Source organism: Quercus lobata, chromosome 4, assembly GCF_001633185.2.
Source record: "Quercus lobata isolate SW786 chromosome 4, ValleyOak3.0 Primary Assembly, whole genome shotgun sequence".
In the NCBI taxonomy this organism is placed as follows: domain Eukaryota; kingdom Viridiplantae; phylum Streptophyta; class Magnoliopsida; order Fagales; family Fagaceae; genus Quercus; species Quercus lobata.
The window spans coordinates 94,780,830-94,799,270 of NC_044907.1; the positions used below are offsets into that span (position 1 = coordinate 94,780,830).

The following is an 18,441-nucleotide window of genomic DNA, read 5'->3' on the forward strand; positions in this document are numbered from 1 at the left end:
AGTTATAGGTTTGGCTTAAATCCATTCCTGATGATATAGCTCCTCTTGTTACTAGAGATACTTTATAATTTGTTATCAATGAATAAAACTTGACCTCTGAGTCTGGATTCTCCAAAAAAAAAACTGATTAAGGTAATGTTACACCAAAATCTTGTGGCCCCATAAGAAAGTCATGTTTATCATCATCGTTTCTGGATATAAGGTTTATCATGTGTCCTAAGTCCCAAAACTAAATGAATATGTCAAAAATTAAAAATAAAAATTACATCCACCCAATTTTTCATAGAAGTAAAGAATATTTATAGTATCAACAAATTAGTTTCTGTTTCCTCTCCTTTTCTTAATTGGAAAACATTCTCTCTCTTGAAAATATTGATTAAGATCAGGATTTTTAAAAATAATAATAATAATATTATTAAATAAAATAGGCATACCCTTACGTAAGGGTTGGATCTAGTATTCATTTTTCACTTGACCCAATCCAATTCCGAATCAAATTTACAATATCACAATATTCATTTTCCGCTTTCCGTTTTCCTTTTCATATTCACAAAATTTTATGTCTATATTCTATACTACTAATTAAAAACTAATGATGTTTAGTATAATAAGGTACGTTAAAACAAAATGATATTTTGCCTTATTAGAAAACCCTCAATCGATTAACAAAAGATAACGAATTCAAAACCGAGTTTCATTGTTTTTTTATTCATCAGACATCCATTACAAACAAACCAAACATTTTGCCAACTAAGAAAACTTTATCGAAACACTCACTTCTTCAAAAATGCCGTAGATTTGTTTTCTTGAACTTTCATACACACCTTTTAAAATACATTATCTTTCTTAGAAATGTGTTTATTAACAACCATTCACAACGAAATTGTTTACATTTGTTAGACCTTAATGGAACTGTTATCTTGGTTTGATGGCCTTTTCTAAAAAAAAAAAAAAGTTATTTATAATTATGCAGCAATAAGAAGGTATATGTCATATGCTCAATTCTTCTAGTTAGGGACGGGAACATATTTTTAGTATTGAATGACCCACTGTTAATTTGGAATTAGATATTAGAGACCAACAGACCATCTCTAGAACCCAAGCTATAGCCTCTTTAGCATTTCTGTAGCCAATTTGTGAGATTTACCCCTTATTAAAATAAGGAGGTTTATACAAATGTCATCCTTGATTTTAAAGTGAGTGTCAATTTGATCCTTGTATTTTTTATTTGAACAATTTAATATCTGTACTTTAGTTTTGTAACAAACTAAAACTTTTTACTAGTATTTCCCATTGTTTATACAAACAAATCATAATATATACATAGTTCTTTCTACATGATCTATAATTTTGATTCCATTGTAAAGATAATCTTATAAGCTTTCCAACAATACCTTATTTGCACAAATTCGAGGTTTGGAGGGCCCTCACAGAGATGCCCAAAGTTTGGTGGCAAATAAGAAATTGCAGAATGAAAAGTAAAACAATGCAAGATAGAAAATGAAGAAGAAAACAAAGAAAACTTAGAGAATAGAAACGATTCTAATGGAAATGAGATATTCTGTTACATATTGATCTAATACAATCCCCAAATATATATACCATAACTACCTCCGTATAATGTGGAATGAATTAACAAACTCTAATTCAATCCTTCTAGATCCCTGACACATGTACAGACTCTATCATTCTTAGCTAACTTATGCTACCTGCAGTTTTGCCTCTTATAACTCTACAACAAGTCATTTACCGACAGCTCTGTCATCAGCATTATCATCTTGTGCTTGACCCTTTACCTTAGCTTGTACAAGTGCCTTTACATCCCCTCTCAAACTGAGGGAAGGAACACCCATCAGTTTGTGAGCAAGATCAAGAAACCGAGAAGAAGGAAGAGCTTTGGTAAATATATCAGCTAGTTGATCAAGTGTAGAGATAAAGTTAAGCTCCAACTCCTTAGCAAGAACTTTCTCATGAATATAATGGTAATCAACCTCAATATGCTTGCTATGAGCATGAAAAATGGGATTTGAAGTGAGGACCAAGGCAGAAACATTATCACACCAGAGCATAGGAGACAAAGATAAGAAAATACCCAAGTCATGAAGAATCATTCTAATCCAACTCACCTCAGCAGCTATAGTAGCTAAAGCCCTATATTCAGCCTTAGTAGAGGACCTAGCCACAGTCAGTTGCTTCTTAGCAGACCAAGTGATAGGAGAGTGACCAAAAAACACCACCATACCAGTAATAGACTTCCTATCAAGGGGACCACCAGCCCAATCAGCATCATAATAAGATGAAAGAACCAAAGGACCAGGCTGAAAATGAATACCATAATGTAGAGTACCCTTGAGATATCTAAGGATTCTTTTGGTAGGCACTAAATGATGATGAGTAGGGTGACTCATAAATTGACAAACTTGTTGGACAGAATAAGCCAAATATGGTTTGGTAAATGTAAGATACTCCAAATCCCCAGCCATGCTTTTAAACACAATAGGATCTGGAAGTAAAGTACCAATTGGATTGTTGACATGAACTATAAGAGAGTAGGGAGTAACACAAGGCTTGCAGTTCAACATATTAAACTTGGTCAGTACATCCAAAGCATACTTTGATTGACGCACAAACAACCCTTGAAAAGTATACTCAATTTGAAGTCCAAGGAAATAAGCAAGAGGACCAAGAATTTTCAAGTCAAAAACAGTGGCAAGCCTTGAAACCAGATGATCAATGAAAGGAAGACTATTACCAGTGACAATAATATCATCCACATATAGAAGCAGGTAAATCACAAAAGTATCATGATGCAAAATAAACAAATTAGAGTCTACAGAAGAGGCATGAAAACCAATGTGAAAGAGTTCAAAATTAAAACTATCAAACCAGGCCCTAGGTGCCTGTTTAAGACCATAAATGGCTTTATGCAACTTGCAGACATAATCAGGATGAACAGTATCCACATAACCTGGAGGCTATGACATGAAAACCTCTTCTTAAAGCACACCATGTAGAAAAGCATTAGAGACATCTAGCTGCTTTAAGGACTAATGATTCTAAACTGCCAAGGATAGGGCAATCCTAACAGTAGCAGGCTTAACAACAAGACTAAATGTTTCTTAATAGTCCAAGCCATATTGTTGCAAAATCCTTAGCAACTAACCTTGCTTTATACATAGCAATGGACCCATCACTGCCCTTTTTAATTTTGTATACCCACTTACAATGAACCACATTTTTATCAGAGGGAAGAGGTACCAAGGACCAAGTATTCTGCTTCAAAAGAGAATTATACTCAAAATCCATAGCATCAATCCAGTGTGGAAATTTGGAAGCAATGTGAAATGTAGGTGTAACGACCCAAGAAAAAGACTAGCTACATCTGCGCTATACCTCAAAAGGACTAGTCATAATTGAAACTCCTTGTAGTTGTTAATAAAACCCAGTTCAACCCAGTAAATATCCGATGTGGGACTCATCACACACCCATACACATCACACAATCAATCAAATTGGGGCATCATAATCTCCCCCACTTAAATCCCTAACGTCCTCGTTAGGGCTCACATTATGGGGTAGTGTTTCTAAGCCCACACGGGATTACTGAGCTGGTTTTGATGCCATATGTAACGACTCAAGGAAAAGTACTAGTCACATCTGCGCTATACCTCAAAAGGACTAGTCTCAATTGAGGCTCCTTGTAATTGTTAATAAAGCCCAGTTCAACACAATAAATACCCAATGTGGGACTCATCACACACCCACACATCACACAATCAATCAAATTGGGGCATTACAATCTCCCCCAATTAAATTCCTAACGTCCTCGTTAGGGCCCACTTTGTGGGTAGTGTCTCCGAGCCGACACGGGGTTTTTGGGCTGGCTCTGATACCATATGTAACGACCCAAGAAAAAGCGCTAGCTATACCTCAAAAGGACTAGTCACAATTGAAGCTCCTTGTAATTGTTAATAAAACCCTATTCAACCTAGTAAATACCTGATGTGGGACTCATCACACACCTACACACATCACACAATCAATCAAATTGAGGCATCATAATCTCCCCCACTTAAATCCCTAACGTCCTCGTTAGGGCCCACTTTCTGGGGTAGTGTCTCTGAGCCCACACGGGGTTACTGGGTTGACTCTGATACCATATGTAACAACCTAAGGAAAAGCGCTAGTCACATCTGCACTTACCTCAAAAGGACTAGTCACAATTGAGACTCTTTGTAATTATTAATAAAGCCCAGTTCAATCCAGTAAATACCCGATGTGGGACTCATCACACACCCATACATCACACAATCAATCAAATTGGGGCATTACAATCTGCCCCACTTAAATCCCTAACATCCTCGTTAGGGCCTACTTTGTGGGTAGTGTCTCTAAGCCCACACGGGGTTACTAGACTGGCTCCGATACTATATGTAACAACTCAAGGAAAAGCGCTAATCACATCTGCGCTATACCTCAAAAGGACTAGTCACAATTGAGGCTCTTTATAGTTGTTAATAAATCCCAGTTTAACCCAGTAAATACCCAATGTGGGACTCATCACACATCCACACACATCACACAATCAATCAAATTGGAGTATCACAATATGTAACAACCCAAGGAAAAGCGCTAGTCACATCTGTGCTATACCTCAAAAGGACTAGTCACAATTGAGGCTTCTTGTAGTTGTTAATAAAGCCTAGTTTAACCCAGTAAATACCCGATGTGGGACTCATCACATACCCACACATATCACACAATCAATCAAATTAGGGTATCACAATCTCCCCCACTTAAATCTCTAACGTCCTCGTTAGGGCCCACTTTGTGGGGTAGTGTCTCTGAGCCCACATGAGGTTACCCGGCCAGCTCTGATACCATATGTAACGACCTAAGGAAAAGCGTTAGCCACATCTGCGCTATACCTCAAAAGGACTAGTCACAATTGAAACTCCTTATAGTTGTTAATAAAACCCAGTTCAACCCAGTAAATACCCAATGTGGGACTCATCACACACCCACACACATCACACAATCAATCAAATTGGGGCATCATAATCTCCCCCGCTTAAATCCCCAACATCCTCGTTAGGGCCCACTTTGTGAGGTAATGTTTCTGAGCCCACACGGGGTTACTGGGCTGGCTCTGATACCATATGTAACGACTCAAGGAAAAGCGCTAGCCACATCTGCACTAGCTACATCTGCACTAGCCACATCTGTGATATACCTCAAAAGGACTAGTCACAATTGAAACTCCTTGTAGTTGTTAATAAAACTCAGTTCAACCCAGTAAATACCCGATGTGGGACTCATCACACACCCGCACATATCACACAATCAATCAAATTGGGGCATCATAGTAGGAGGTTCCTCTTTAACATAATTTCTCACAACAGCATAAGCTTTGGGCTTGAAAATGCGATGTTTGGATCTGGTAAGCATGGGATGAGTGTTGGGAAAGGAATAAGGAGCAAATGGAACAGTTGAGGTGGATGGCATAACCATAGAATCATGAATATCTGAAGAGAAAGACTCTACATGACCCGAGGAAGAAACAATATTAGAAGAAGGTAAAGTAACATCAGCAGGAGCAGTAGGGACAAGAAAATCCTCATCAGACAGAGATAAAAAGGAAATGACAAAAGGAAAAGCATAAGAAACAGTAAACAAGGGAGAATTGGAAGAACTGGGTAATAGGGTAGAAATCTAAAGGTCCAAAAAAGGTTTTACAAAAGTGGTGCTAATAGAAGAATTAGAAGAAAATGTAGAGAGAGTAGGAAAATCAGATTCATGAAAAAGAACACGTGGAGTGATATAGACCTTTTGAGTGTGAGGATCAAAGCAGATATATCCCTTGAATAATGGTGGGTACCTTAAGAAAATACATTGAGAAGCCTCAGGCTGAAGCTTGTGGTCAGTATAGGGCTTCAGAAGAGGAAAACAAGCACAACCAAAAGTTTTAAAAGCAGTCAAAGAAGGAGGAGAGTGAAATAACACTTCCCAAGGGTATTTAAGGGCTAAGATAGAAGAAGTCTATTTATCAAGTAAATGGCAGTGCTAAAGGCATAACACGAGTAAGAGGAAGGAAGATTGGACTGATACAGCATGGATAAACCACTTTCAACTATGTGCTTATGCTTCCTTTCAGCAACTCCATTTTGTTGAGGAGTATAAGGACATGAGAGGTGATGGTGGATGCCATGATTTAAGCAAAAAGACTTAAAAGAATTATTAACATATTCACCCCCACCATCAGTCCTAAGTGTTTTGATTTTAACCCTAAATTGATTCTCCACAAGGGCTTTAAAGTGCAAGAAAACATTAAACACCTCAGACTTTTGTTTAAGAAGAAATTGCCAAGTAAATCTACTAAAGTCATCAACAAAAATGACATAGTATTTATATCCAAGAATAGAAGGAATAGGAGCAAGGCCCTAAACATCACTGTGAACAAGTTGTAAAGGGCAAGAGCACAGATTGTCCAACCACATGAGAAGTACCTTGGGCTTCCCCCACTGATGGGCCGAAGCAAAAAGGAAGCTTTTAATTGGATAAAGGATCAAGTGAGCCGAAAATTTGCTGTTTGGAAAGGTAGGCTTTTGTCCAATGCTAGTAGAGAAATTCTGATAAAGGAAGTGGCGTAGGCAACCCCCACTTACACAATGAGCTGCTTCAAGCTCCCAAACTCTCTTTGCTTGGATTTGAATTTGTTGATGGGAAGATTTTGGTGGGGTCAGAAAGCAAATAAAAGAAAGTTAGCTTGGATTTCGTGGGAGAAGCTTTGTACTCCAAAGACCGAAGGTGGAATGGGGTTTAGGGACTTAAAGGCATTCAATTTGGCATTATAGGCAAAACGGGGATGGCGAATAAAAAAAAAATCAAGAATCCTTAGTTCATAAAGTTTTCAAAGCGAAGTACTTTGCAGAAACTTCATTTATGGAAGGTCAAATGGGGAAAAGGCCATCCTACATATGGAGGAGCATCTTATCTGCAAGGGAAATAATTAAAAAAGGATCTACGCGGGTGATTGTAATGGAAGGAGGGTGCACGTATGGAACAACAAATGGATTTTGGTGGCAGATACGTGTAAGGTGATAAGCCTAAAAGTACAGATTAGCGGAGGAGGAGAGATGGTCTTGTGCTTGCTGGATGAAGAGAGCAGAGGTTGGAATGCCAATCTCATTCAAAATACATTTTTACCTCATGAAGCAAAAGTGATTCTTGGAATCTCAATAAGCTCTGTTGCCGTAGAAGACTCCCAGATATGGTCAAAAACTCCTAATGGAACATTTACAGTTGATAGTGCATACAAAGTTGCATATAAGCTGCTCAAGGAAGCTAGTATGGTGAATAGTAATTCTGGTTGCTTGGACAACTCTAAAATACAAGTTCTATGGAAATCCATATGGAACCTAAAGTGCCAAAGCAAAATTAAGCACTTCATTTGGAGAGCATGTAGGAATATCCTGCCTACTAAGTACTGCCTAAAGCAGCAAAAGGTCATTACAGATGATAAGTGTGAATTGTGCGGTGAAAGAGAGACCATAGGACACACGCTTTGGAGTTGCAAAACTGCTAGGGACACCTAGGAAGCACTAAAAGTGAAGGATGCTATTCAGACTCCACCTTTGGAAGAGTTCATCGATGTGGTTTGGTGGCTGGGAGATTAGTCTGGAGTTAGCGAATGGGAAGTCTTTGCTACCACATCGTGGAGTCTATGGAACAACAGGAATGCTGTTTGACATGGTGGACAAGGCAAATAGGGGAGAGTGATAGCAATGGAAGCTCAGAGGTATGTCGAGGAATTTCGAGCACACTTGCCAAGCGCCCCCCCAAAGATCATCCACCTCCTAAGAAATGTTCTCCACCACCACTTAATTGGTATAAAGTCAACATGGACGACACAGTTTTCAGGGACCAAGGGAGTATAGGAGTGGGTGTGGTTATTAGAAATTATAGAGGGGAGTTAATGGGAGCAATGAGTAAGAAAATTCACCTTCCACTAGGAGCAATTAAGGCTGACGCAAAGGCAATGGAAGAAGGCATACTGCTAGTGTGGGACCTGGGTTTAAAAAACATAACCGTAGAAGGTGACTCTCTGGCATTGGTCCAAGCCCTTAATGGCATTACCTCCCGTACTATTTCCATTCATAAGGTAATTAATGGCATCACTTAGCGTTTAAAGTGGTTCGACACATGGAAAATCTCTCACTCAAGAAGAAGCAGCAATATAGCTGCACACTCAATGGCTAAAGAAGTCAACTCAATCTTAGATAATGTAATACGGGTGGAGGACACTCCTCCATCTATTGCTGATAAGCTATTGTATGATGTACTGTCTATGGACCTTTGTCCTAGTAAATGAATTTAAGTCAGTGGGTTTTTCATCAAAAGAAAAAAGAAAAAGAAAAAAAGAATGGATCATCTGTTAATTTGGAATTAGATATTAGAGACCAATAGACCATATATAGAACACAAGCTAAAACCTCTTTAGATACATGATTCATCTAAAGAGGGACAACTTATTCATCTCACATTAACTACATACTCTCCAAATATTTATAATATATTCATCCCACTATAACTATTATATATATTCATCCCATTATTCAAATTGAAGTTTTTGATGCAACTAACAAAACAACTTTTGTGATATTTTATCGAGATGCAGAGAAAAACCTAAATAAATTTGCTAGGGATCTTGCTAAAAAAAAAAAAAACTGGGGGTACAACTTATTGAAATTAAATTAATATAAAACTATTGATCATAATATGTATATATATATATATATATATATATATATATGTATATATTAAATTCCCATATGCAGATTGATATTTGAAAAGGAATCCCACATGATCTAAAGAAAATTTTAGGAAAAAAATACGTTTTTATACTTCGTTTGAATGAATTCAATCTAAAGGATGGTTTTGAAAATTACACTGTTGTTAAGATTTTTGATGCACCTCCTAATGGAAGAAATAAAAATATACAATCAAATTTGCTATATTAATTCTTTTGCTACACTATTCCTAAAGTAACAAAAAAATAAAAAAAATTTACAAAAAATATCACATCACTGAAATTTAATATGAATGCATATATCTATGCAAAATCTTAGCGACAACAAATCCACAAGTCCAAACTTTGTAAGATCCAGTCAGAATCTTCCAATGTCAATTCATTAATGATTAACACAAATGATACAATAAAAGGAAAAAGTAATGAAAACTCAAAAATTAAACAAATAGGGATGGACCAAACGTTGAAGATGAAGAAATAGATGGTGAAAACATACCCCTCAACAAGATTTCAAGCGTTGCCATACCGCAAAAACAAAGTATTGAATAAACAAGAAAACAAGATTTCACAATGAAGCTCTTTATCATATCACATAATAAAAACCAATAATATGGAATGAATTAACATGCTTTTATCAACTTTTATTATATAATATTACTCCAAAGTTGTTTTTTATTGGTCACTACTTGAATAGAATAATTATAATAAATATGTGTGTGCAATTTATAATTGTTGTTTTATTGTTTTATATGATAAACTCATTACTAACAAAAGTTTTATAGCAAATATGATATAATATATGTACAACATTCTCTAAAAAAAAATTACATAAAACATTACAACATAATCCGTACATTGCACGGGCAACTCACTAATTTATATATATAATAATAGGTAAATCTGAGAGAAAATTCAATTAGATTTCAAATTAGAATTCAATTGGAGTCTAATTTTGTGCCACGTGTCCTATCTAATATAAGTTTTTAAATTTTTGTGTCAAGTAAGTTAATTCAATGTAAAAATTAGATTTCAATTAGAGTTTAATTTTGTGACATGTGTACTATTTAATCTTTTTTTTTTTTTTTTGTCCAAATGAGTTAATTTAGTATAAAAAACGATGAGTCCAATATAAGTAAACCATAAAAAACATAATTTTTGAATGATTTTATATTTATGAGCCTTTTTTTTTTTTATATAACTAAAAACAATTCAAATTTATAAGTCATCTATATATATATAATTAGATATAATTATATAATTAGGTAAAGTTTAAAGAAAATCCAATTAGATTCTATAATTGAAGTCCAATTTTGCACCATGTGTCCTAAATTATTTATTTTTAGAGATAATTTTATTTCTTAATTTTAGAATTAAATGTGGGATCATATCATAAATATCCATTCAAGTGAGTTATTGTATACAAAAATCAAAGAGTCTAGAATTAATGAACTTAAAAATATTTTAAAAAATGGAAAATTTACATTTTCAGCCTAATAACATTCTTACAAGACTTTTTAAAGAGTTAAAAAAAATGACTATTAATAATATTTAAATTATATGTGTAAGAATTATATTATACAGTTTAATGTATGTCTCTTAAGTATATCCATGCATATGCATGAGGTTACAAGCTAATATAGATAATAGGTGAAACTGAAAGAAACTCAAATTAGAATTTCAAATTAGAGTTCTAATTTTGCGCCATGTGTCATAAATTATTTATTCTTAAAGAGTTTTATTTCTTAATTTTAGAATCAAATGTGAGATCACATCATAAATATTCATCAAAGTGAGTTATTAAGTACAAAAACTAAAAAGTCAAGAATAAATGAATCATAAAAAAATTAAAAATTAAAAGAGTGCTTCACAATAATTTTTTTGAAAAAGGATAATTTACTTTTGGAAAATGCTAACGAGTGCCTTAAGGGCACTCGTTAGTAATCAATTTAAAGAAAGTTTTTATGAGAAATGAAAAAAGAAAAAGTAATTAATATTTTGACAACTTTTTTCATTTCCCATAAAAGTATTATAAATACTTTCCTAAAATGAATTCTCAATGAGTGCCCTAAGGGCACTCGTTAGCATGACCCTTTACTTTTTATACCTAATAATCTCCTTACAAAATTTTTTAAAGAGTTAACAAAATATAAAAAAATGACCATCAATAGTATTTAAATTATATATATAAATTATATTATGTATTTTATTGTATATCTTTAAGTATATTTATGTATATGTATGAGGTTACAAGCCAGTTATTCTTAAAGTTCATCTAAATGAATCAAAAATGGTTGAAGTTTTCCGTGTAGACATGGGCGCAACATTAATGACATGGTTTAGGCCTTGGTGGTCATCTCCTTTTTCCCCTGTTTAGTCAAGACCCTTAATGGCCTTACATGTAGCTGGCATGAACCAATCTAATTACATTGCATGGGAGTCAGGATTGGTTGACTCGGACCAGAAAGTTTTAAGTGTATAATTTGGGCATGAAACACAGTCTCTCATGCATACATAAATCCTCTAGCTTCTTGGTCAGGCCATAAGTCCTCTGGCTTCTTCCTCTAAATTTAAGGACTATGGCGTAACAAGTACAGGTCTTTTTGGTCATACACGATAAGTCCTCTGGACTCATATTTCCATGAGGAATCTTAACCATTCCATGATTCCAACCCTGATAATACTCTAACATCAAGACACCACATATATTTTGGTTGTGAATGAAAATTCCACAAGTAAAATTTTCCTGATCGGTTAATTTTTTACTTCAATTTATTCTCTCATATTTACAAATGTGATAACATATAGAAATACACTATAATCCAAAAAGCTTAAGGTCAATGGGTATGTTGTCAATTATGTTCTATTAACTATTCATTCTACTCACCTTTATTCAATGTAAAACTTTACTCACACGTATATACCTAACATGATCAATACAATCCTTCTGTTAACTACTGCTGCTTTTAAGTACATATTAGAGAGATTCTGTCTCTCTCCCATGCCTTTGATTCGTATTGACGTCGGATATAATTTTATTAATTTACATATTTTGATACACCTTAAGTGGGGGGTGGGGGAGGACGATTCAAACGTTAACAGTCACAATTATGATGGACTATACACATTGGATATTTTTGCATTTTGGTAAGAAAATGTGCCTTATGGTTTTTGAAGATCATTATTATGTTAGGCTATTTTCAAGTTTTATCTTGAATCATAATTATAAACTTGCTTGAATTTAATTAAAATTGGATTTAAGAGTGTTATAACCTAATATTTTGTTAATGTTAGTTGAGAAATATTAAACACAAGCTTTATCCTGGACCTGGAAAAGTTGGGCTCGAACCCATTATCTTGCCTAACTCAAAGGATATAAATGTAAAGGGGTAGAGTTTTTTTAACTTATGAAAAGACCAGTTAACTCGTTATTACTAATTAATAAGACTAATTCACTCCAAGTGAGCTAGTGATACTTACTATGTAAATTTTACAAACTGACATGTCACTAAAAAAAAAAAAAATTATTCAAAATGTTCATTTATTATATTGTTTAAGTGACACCAATTATATTCCTGTCACATCAGTCTGTAAGTTTTTTTTTCATAAAACTTGTATTAGTTTTAGCATTTTTCATCTACTTAATGGTGAATTGATAATTGTGTTGTATTTCTATTAATTCATAAATTTTTTTTGAGAGGAAAAGATGCTAAAATCACTACAAATTTTATTGTAAAAACTTGTAACATTTCAATAAGACCTTTTAGAGATTAAAAAGTATTGAATTACTTATTGTAATTGGTGACATATCAATTTATAAGACTTTCTAGAGATTTTAAAAAAAAAAAATTGTAAGTAACGCACTCTTTTTTTCATTAAAAAATAATTACTACCCCAGATTAATTTGGGAGCCTTTCCATGTTAGGGGGCTAGGGCCCGCCGGCCTTGTTTATGAATTCCAACACGCGATAGTAGGAATTGTTCAACGCAGGGGAAACTTCATCTCCTTTCATGTATTTCTTCTTGTAAACTTCCAAAATTCTTATAAATTAGGAATACAAACACACCATTTTGATATGCAACTCTCTCTCTCTCTCTCTCTCTCAGTTATATCAATCTCCCAGAATTATATTTCCAAGGTCGGTATGCAGAAGCACAAAGTTGTTCCAAGTAAGTTTCAAAAGAATTTTGAGTTAGACAAGATAGTTTTAGTAACTGAATACTATATAATTGCAATTTATGTTTTTGTATCTCATAAGCTTTGTTTGCAGAATTTGTTGCCTACAGCAACGACTCAGACCCTGGTGGTCCACCAATTCGTGAAGAAAGAAAACAATCAATAAAAGAGTCAGCTTCCATTGCATCACTTTTTCCTCCCAATAACTCTGACACTGATGATAGTTCAGAATCCAACGAAACACCTCCGAGATTTCTCATTATTCCAATTCCATAATGGAAATGTTCTCACCAGCCAGGTCTAGTGATTCCGAAAATTATTTAGAAATAATAATTCCAAATTCTTCAATTCCACACTTCTCTCCACTCCCTAATGGACCAACAACAAGTCTTTCCATTCCAATAATCTTCCCACCCACCATTTCTGAAACTCAGACAGAAGATGGTTGCTCAGAATCTAACAAAACACCTCGTGCAGAAACACAACTCTCTTATTCTGTAGTTCCACTCTTACCACCAGCCAGGTCTCAAACAGACAACAGAAATTCTGAAAATTGTGAAATAACTCCCACCGATCCTTCCATATCAACAAGTCCTAGACGCACAATCCGAACAGCAATCTTCAATCACTTGACTGAGTTTCTTAAGCTGAAGAGCAGTAACAGTCCAAAATTCTCTCATTCCAAAAAAATTTCCATACAGTCATTTTTTTCCACAGCCAAAGACTTGATCGAAATTATTGAAAGGAAACAATTTCCTTTGCAAATGCTACTTAAAGCCACTAACAACTTCTCAGAAGATCACAAGATTGGGAAAGGTTGCTTTGGCTCAGTTTACGGTGCCACTTTAGATGGTGGCCAAGAAGTGGCTATTAAGCGCCAGGGCAGTGCTCGTGCCTTCCTAATTGAATTGAAAGCATTGTTCCACCTCAATCACAAGAATGCTGCTTGCTTAGTAGGATTTTGCGAGGATGGTAATGAGTACGCATTGGTGTACGAGTACATGAAAAATGGTACCCTTCATGACCGTCTTCATGAGCTTCAAAGTACTCCTCTTATGTCATCATGGACTGCCCGGATTAAAGTGGCACTAGACATAGCCAGAGGCATTGAGTATCTACATGTGTATGCAGTACCACAAATCATACACCGCAATATCAAGACGTCTAACATATTACTAGATGCTACGTGGACTGCCAAAGTGTTTGATTTCTGCCTATCTGAGAAGGGCCCCATGGACTTCAAGTCACACAATTTGGATTGTGTGGCTGGCACCATTGGTTACATGGACCCTGAGTACTTTAATCTTCAGCAGTTGACAACCAAAATTGATGTATACAGCTTTGGAGTTGTATTGCTAGAAATGTTGTCTGCGTACAAGGCACTTCATAAAAATGAAAATGGTGAGCAAAGGCTTATAGTTGATTTTATAGTGCCATTCATTGCCCAAGATCAAATTCACAGGGTTTTGGACCCAAGAGTACCACCACCTACCCCAGTTGAAAGAAAGGCAGTGGCACATGCTGGGTCCCTAGCAGTGGCTTGTGTAAGTCTGAAAGGTCGAGATCGCCCATCAATGACTGAGATTGTAAATAACCTGATGCGTGTGTGGGTACAGGTTATCGGTGGTTAAAACAACTGAAAGTTAATGTTCCTTTGCTGCTCTCTCTGCACTATTGATGACTTCCTCACTGACGACTCCAATACCAACCACAACCACCCCTCCCTGTTGCCTAATTAGATTTCACAACTGTATAAGCATTATGGAGCTTCGTTGATTTCGTATATTTGTAGCTTTGTATATATATATATAGTTTGCCTTGATTCATACTATTGGGAGTTGAGATTGTGTCAAATAATCATATGCCAAAACATACTTTCATATCATTACATGTTTGAGAAAATTTACATGAGCTCACATGCTATTATACCTTTCTACATCTGTTTGTGAATCAATCACCAAAAGTGAGGGCTTAGGTACACGCTATTATACCTTGCTGTCTGCGGCTTGAAATGTTGTCTGCGTACATGCTATTATACCTTTCGTATATTTAGCAAGCCACCAAAAGTTGCACACGCGCAGAGTATGCAGGGGAGCTGAACAGTCATGCCACCTGGAGCACTACAAGACAAAAATCCAGACTGGCCATTAAGTTAGCTCGCGGCTTGAACTCGCAACTCAGTCAAGTCACGAGGTCAAGTCGCCAGCCAGCCCTGTTTTGGAAAAACTGACCCTTTATATTCAATTCTCACACCAGTATAAATACCCCTCATTCCCACAAAATATGTGTGGCCATTCAGAGAGAAAAACCCTAAGAGAGATTTCTTCAAAACACCCACCTAATTAGAGAGAGCTACTCATTCTTAGAGAGAAATTTTTGTTGTCTCTTCTCATTCCCTCTCTCATTGTCATACCTATTGAGAGGAGATTTCTATCCAAACACTACCCACACCCATTTAGAGTGTTGAGTGTTTTTGGAGTTTTGGGAAGCATTGGAAGATGCCAAGGATGGCGGATGCTATGGATTATAGCGGAATCCGGTAAGTTAGAAAAGAAAAAAGTTCGATGCAACCTCGTTGGAGCAAGAAGCTTGGAGGGCTTAGGTACATCGGGTAGATTAGGCTTGGAGGGTCTATTGCTGTTCATATATCCCAACTACATTTTCTAGTGGATTATTAACCGCTTGGAGGGCGGTGGAGAGGTTTTACGCCGAGGGCTTCGGTTTCCTCTTCGATAACACATCGTGTGTTGTCCTTGTGTTTGTATCTCTCTTCCCTTTATCTTTGCCTTTTATTTTCTGTTGTAGATGTGATTTATAATTGGCTTAGATTGATTTCCAAATCTGTTTATAGCTTATGTTCATTTTCCGCACATTAGTTGTTTGACATAAAGTTTGAATTGGTTAATTTGTAAATTGGGAGTCTAAACGTTCAAGGTGTTTTATACACATATTTGAACTTTCAATTGGTATCAGAGCGGGTATACTTGTTGTGGATTAAATACCTAAGTGTGATCCTTGACCCCTTGTATTTATTTGCCATGGATTGTGCTTTGTATGCCTCTTTGTATGATTTGGTTGGTGATGAATGTAACATGCCACGTGTTTGTGAAAATGCCTTAATGAGTGTTAATCCTCATAAGTGTGATGACATGTCATTTGAATCTATGGGTGTTGTTGACAAACTCTTGAAGAAAAATACTGAGAAGTTTCAAAAGAATTTGAGTAAGTTATTTTGTGAAAATGATGATTTGATTGCTAAGCTCAATGAATCCAACAAATTGGTTGAGAAATATAAAAAACTTGCTGAAATTTCTCTTGAAAATGTGAAAGAGTTTGAATTTTTAAATATGGACTTGGATGCAAAGCTTGTTTTGTCTAACAAACTTGTTGATGATCTTAAATGTGAAAATAAATCTCTTAAGATGCATGTCAAATGTTTGATTGCTGAACCTATTGTTAAAAAGGATGAAAATATGTGTTGCAATTATGTTGTGGTACCCGATTTTGTGCCTAGTGTGTGTTTTACCTTAAAGGACAAATCGATGTACATTCCTCCGTATAAAAGAAATTAGAAGGTGGAGAGAAAGGCTATTAAGTCAAAACCTCCATTTAAGTCTCAACCTAAGGTTTTGAATGGATCTAAGTTTGTTCCAACTTGCCACCATTACGGTGTGATTGGTCATATAAGACCTCAATGCTTCAAGTTGAAAAAGGAACAAAACAATGTTGCTAGATCTCTTCCCAAAAAACCTAGTAGACCTAAACACATTGTGTGTCACTATTGTGGTGCCTTTGGTCATCTAAGACCTCAATGCTCTAAGTTTCATGCTTTTAAAAGAATTAAAAGAAAAGAGAAACTTAAGTTTCATGGAAGTTATGCTAAAAAGAGTAAACCGATTTCGAGTGAAAATAACATGTTGTTAAAGAAAATGTTTAATGCTCTTAACTCCTTGACTATGTGCATCTCCAGTTTTCATTCTTCCAACCCTCGTCTCACTTATCTTGAGACACTCATTCCAAACAATCGTTCCGTTCGGATGAAGAAGGGTTCTTATGATTGAACTTTTGCTCTTTTAGTCCTTGATCTAATTTTTTCGATCTTTGTAGGACCCTTCATGCATTAAATGTCATATTTTCATGCATTTTGTGCATCTTGCATTTTTTTGTATGCATTGTTTTATTTTTTATCTTACTTTTATATTTCAGTTTTGTGTGAGTAAAAAATCCAAAACTACATAAAAAGTGAAAAATTTAAAAAGTTTGATCGTATATGTTTGAGCACATATCACATGTGAGTTTGGCCTTATACTTTTGTACAAATGGTTTTATGCATTTACGAGCTTAGCTTGTTATTTTTGCACTTATATCTTTGTGGAAAAAATCTTGACATCTTTGTATGATTGTTGTAAATCGATCTTCAAGCTTATCATAAATGATTAGTCAATAGTCATGTTGGTTTTGATACATGCGTAGACTTGTGCTTATATCTCTTCCCACTCTTTTATTTTTATTACTTAAAGAGCTCAATATATATAAATCTCAAAATGAAAAGAGATAATGAGTTGCAAAAGCCGTCGCATATACTAGTATTTGACTAAGAAAAAGGGAAAACGACTTGTATTGAAAATGTTTGATGCCCAAAAGCCAAATGCTTGTTCATCAAATTGAAATATCAAAAATTTCAGGCATCAATCTTAAAAATGATATGTATTACTCAAAATGAGTTGTATTGATTCAAAATGATCAAATGATATGAATTGTAAGAAATCAAATGAAAAGCTTCAATTTTATGTAATCATTTTCTTGTGGGAAGTCATATATGTTCATTTCTATAATTGAGATAAACCACTTGACTTAGTACTAGTTGTGTATGACTTGATTGAATTGATCATTGAAGCTTCACTCTAGACTAAGGATTATTCCACATTTGATACACACACACAACACACATGCCTAATGTTCAATAAATGTCTTATTTATTTGTTAGATTGTACTTGTCTAAATGTGATGTGTGTGTGCTCATATGGTTCAATCCAAAAAGATTTTTGATCAATTTATATGTTTTTGGAAGTGATTTTTATCACTCTTTGTGTTCATTTTTAGTGTTTACTTTGTTTTTCATTGTTTAACCATGTTCTGTATTGAAAAATAGGTGTCAGAGTTTTTCGCGGCTCAGCTGGCGACTCGCTAGTCGCGAAACCCCAGTCGCGAGTTCATCTAGAAGCTTTTGGTGACTCACTTGCGGCTTGCTCGCGACTCACTCATGACTTGTGAAAATTTTCACGACTGAACCTCGCGACTCGTGGCTTGCTCGTGACTCACTTGCGACTCGTGAAAATTTTCGCGACTGAACCTCGCAACTCGCCTAGTCGTGAAATGCCCAAAAATAGCTTTTTAAAGGGCTTTTTGTGGGAAACTTATTTTAAACCTCTCCCATCCTCTCTAAAACCCCTTTTTC

At 35.3% G+C, this 18,441-nt stretch overlaps 2 protein-coding genes across 2 annotated transcripts; one reads left to right on the top strand and one right to left on the bottom strand.

Moving 5' to 3' along the window:
• Positions 1-1,742: 1,742 nt before the first annotated feature.
• On the bottom strand, positions 1,743-3,236 carry LOC115986213 (uncharacterized mitochondrial protein AtMg00810-like). Its single transcript, XM_031109064.1, has 2 exons — positions 3,225-3,236; positions 1,743-2,975 (listed from the first exon to the last, which is right to left on the bottom strand). Exons 1-2 carry the CDS (start codon positions 3,234-3,236, stop codon positions 1,743-1,745), a joined length of 1,245 nt encoding a protein of 414 aa, XP_030964924.1.
• Positions 3,237-13,258: 10,022 nt separating this feature from the next.
• On the top strand, positions 13,259-14,614 carry LOC115986214 (serine/threonine-protein kinase-like protein CCR4). Its single transcript, XM_031109066.1, has one exon. It carries the CDS (start codon positions 13,259-13,261, stop codon positions 14,612-14,614), a length of 1,356 nt encoding a protein of 451 aa, XP_030964926.1.
• The last annotated feature ends 3,827 nt before the right edge of the window (positions 14,615-18,441 follow it).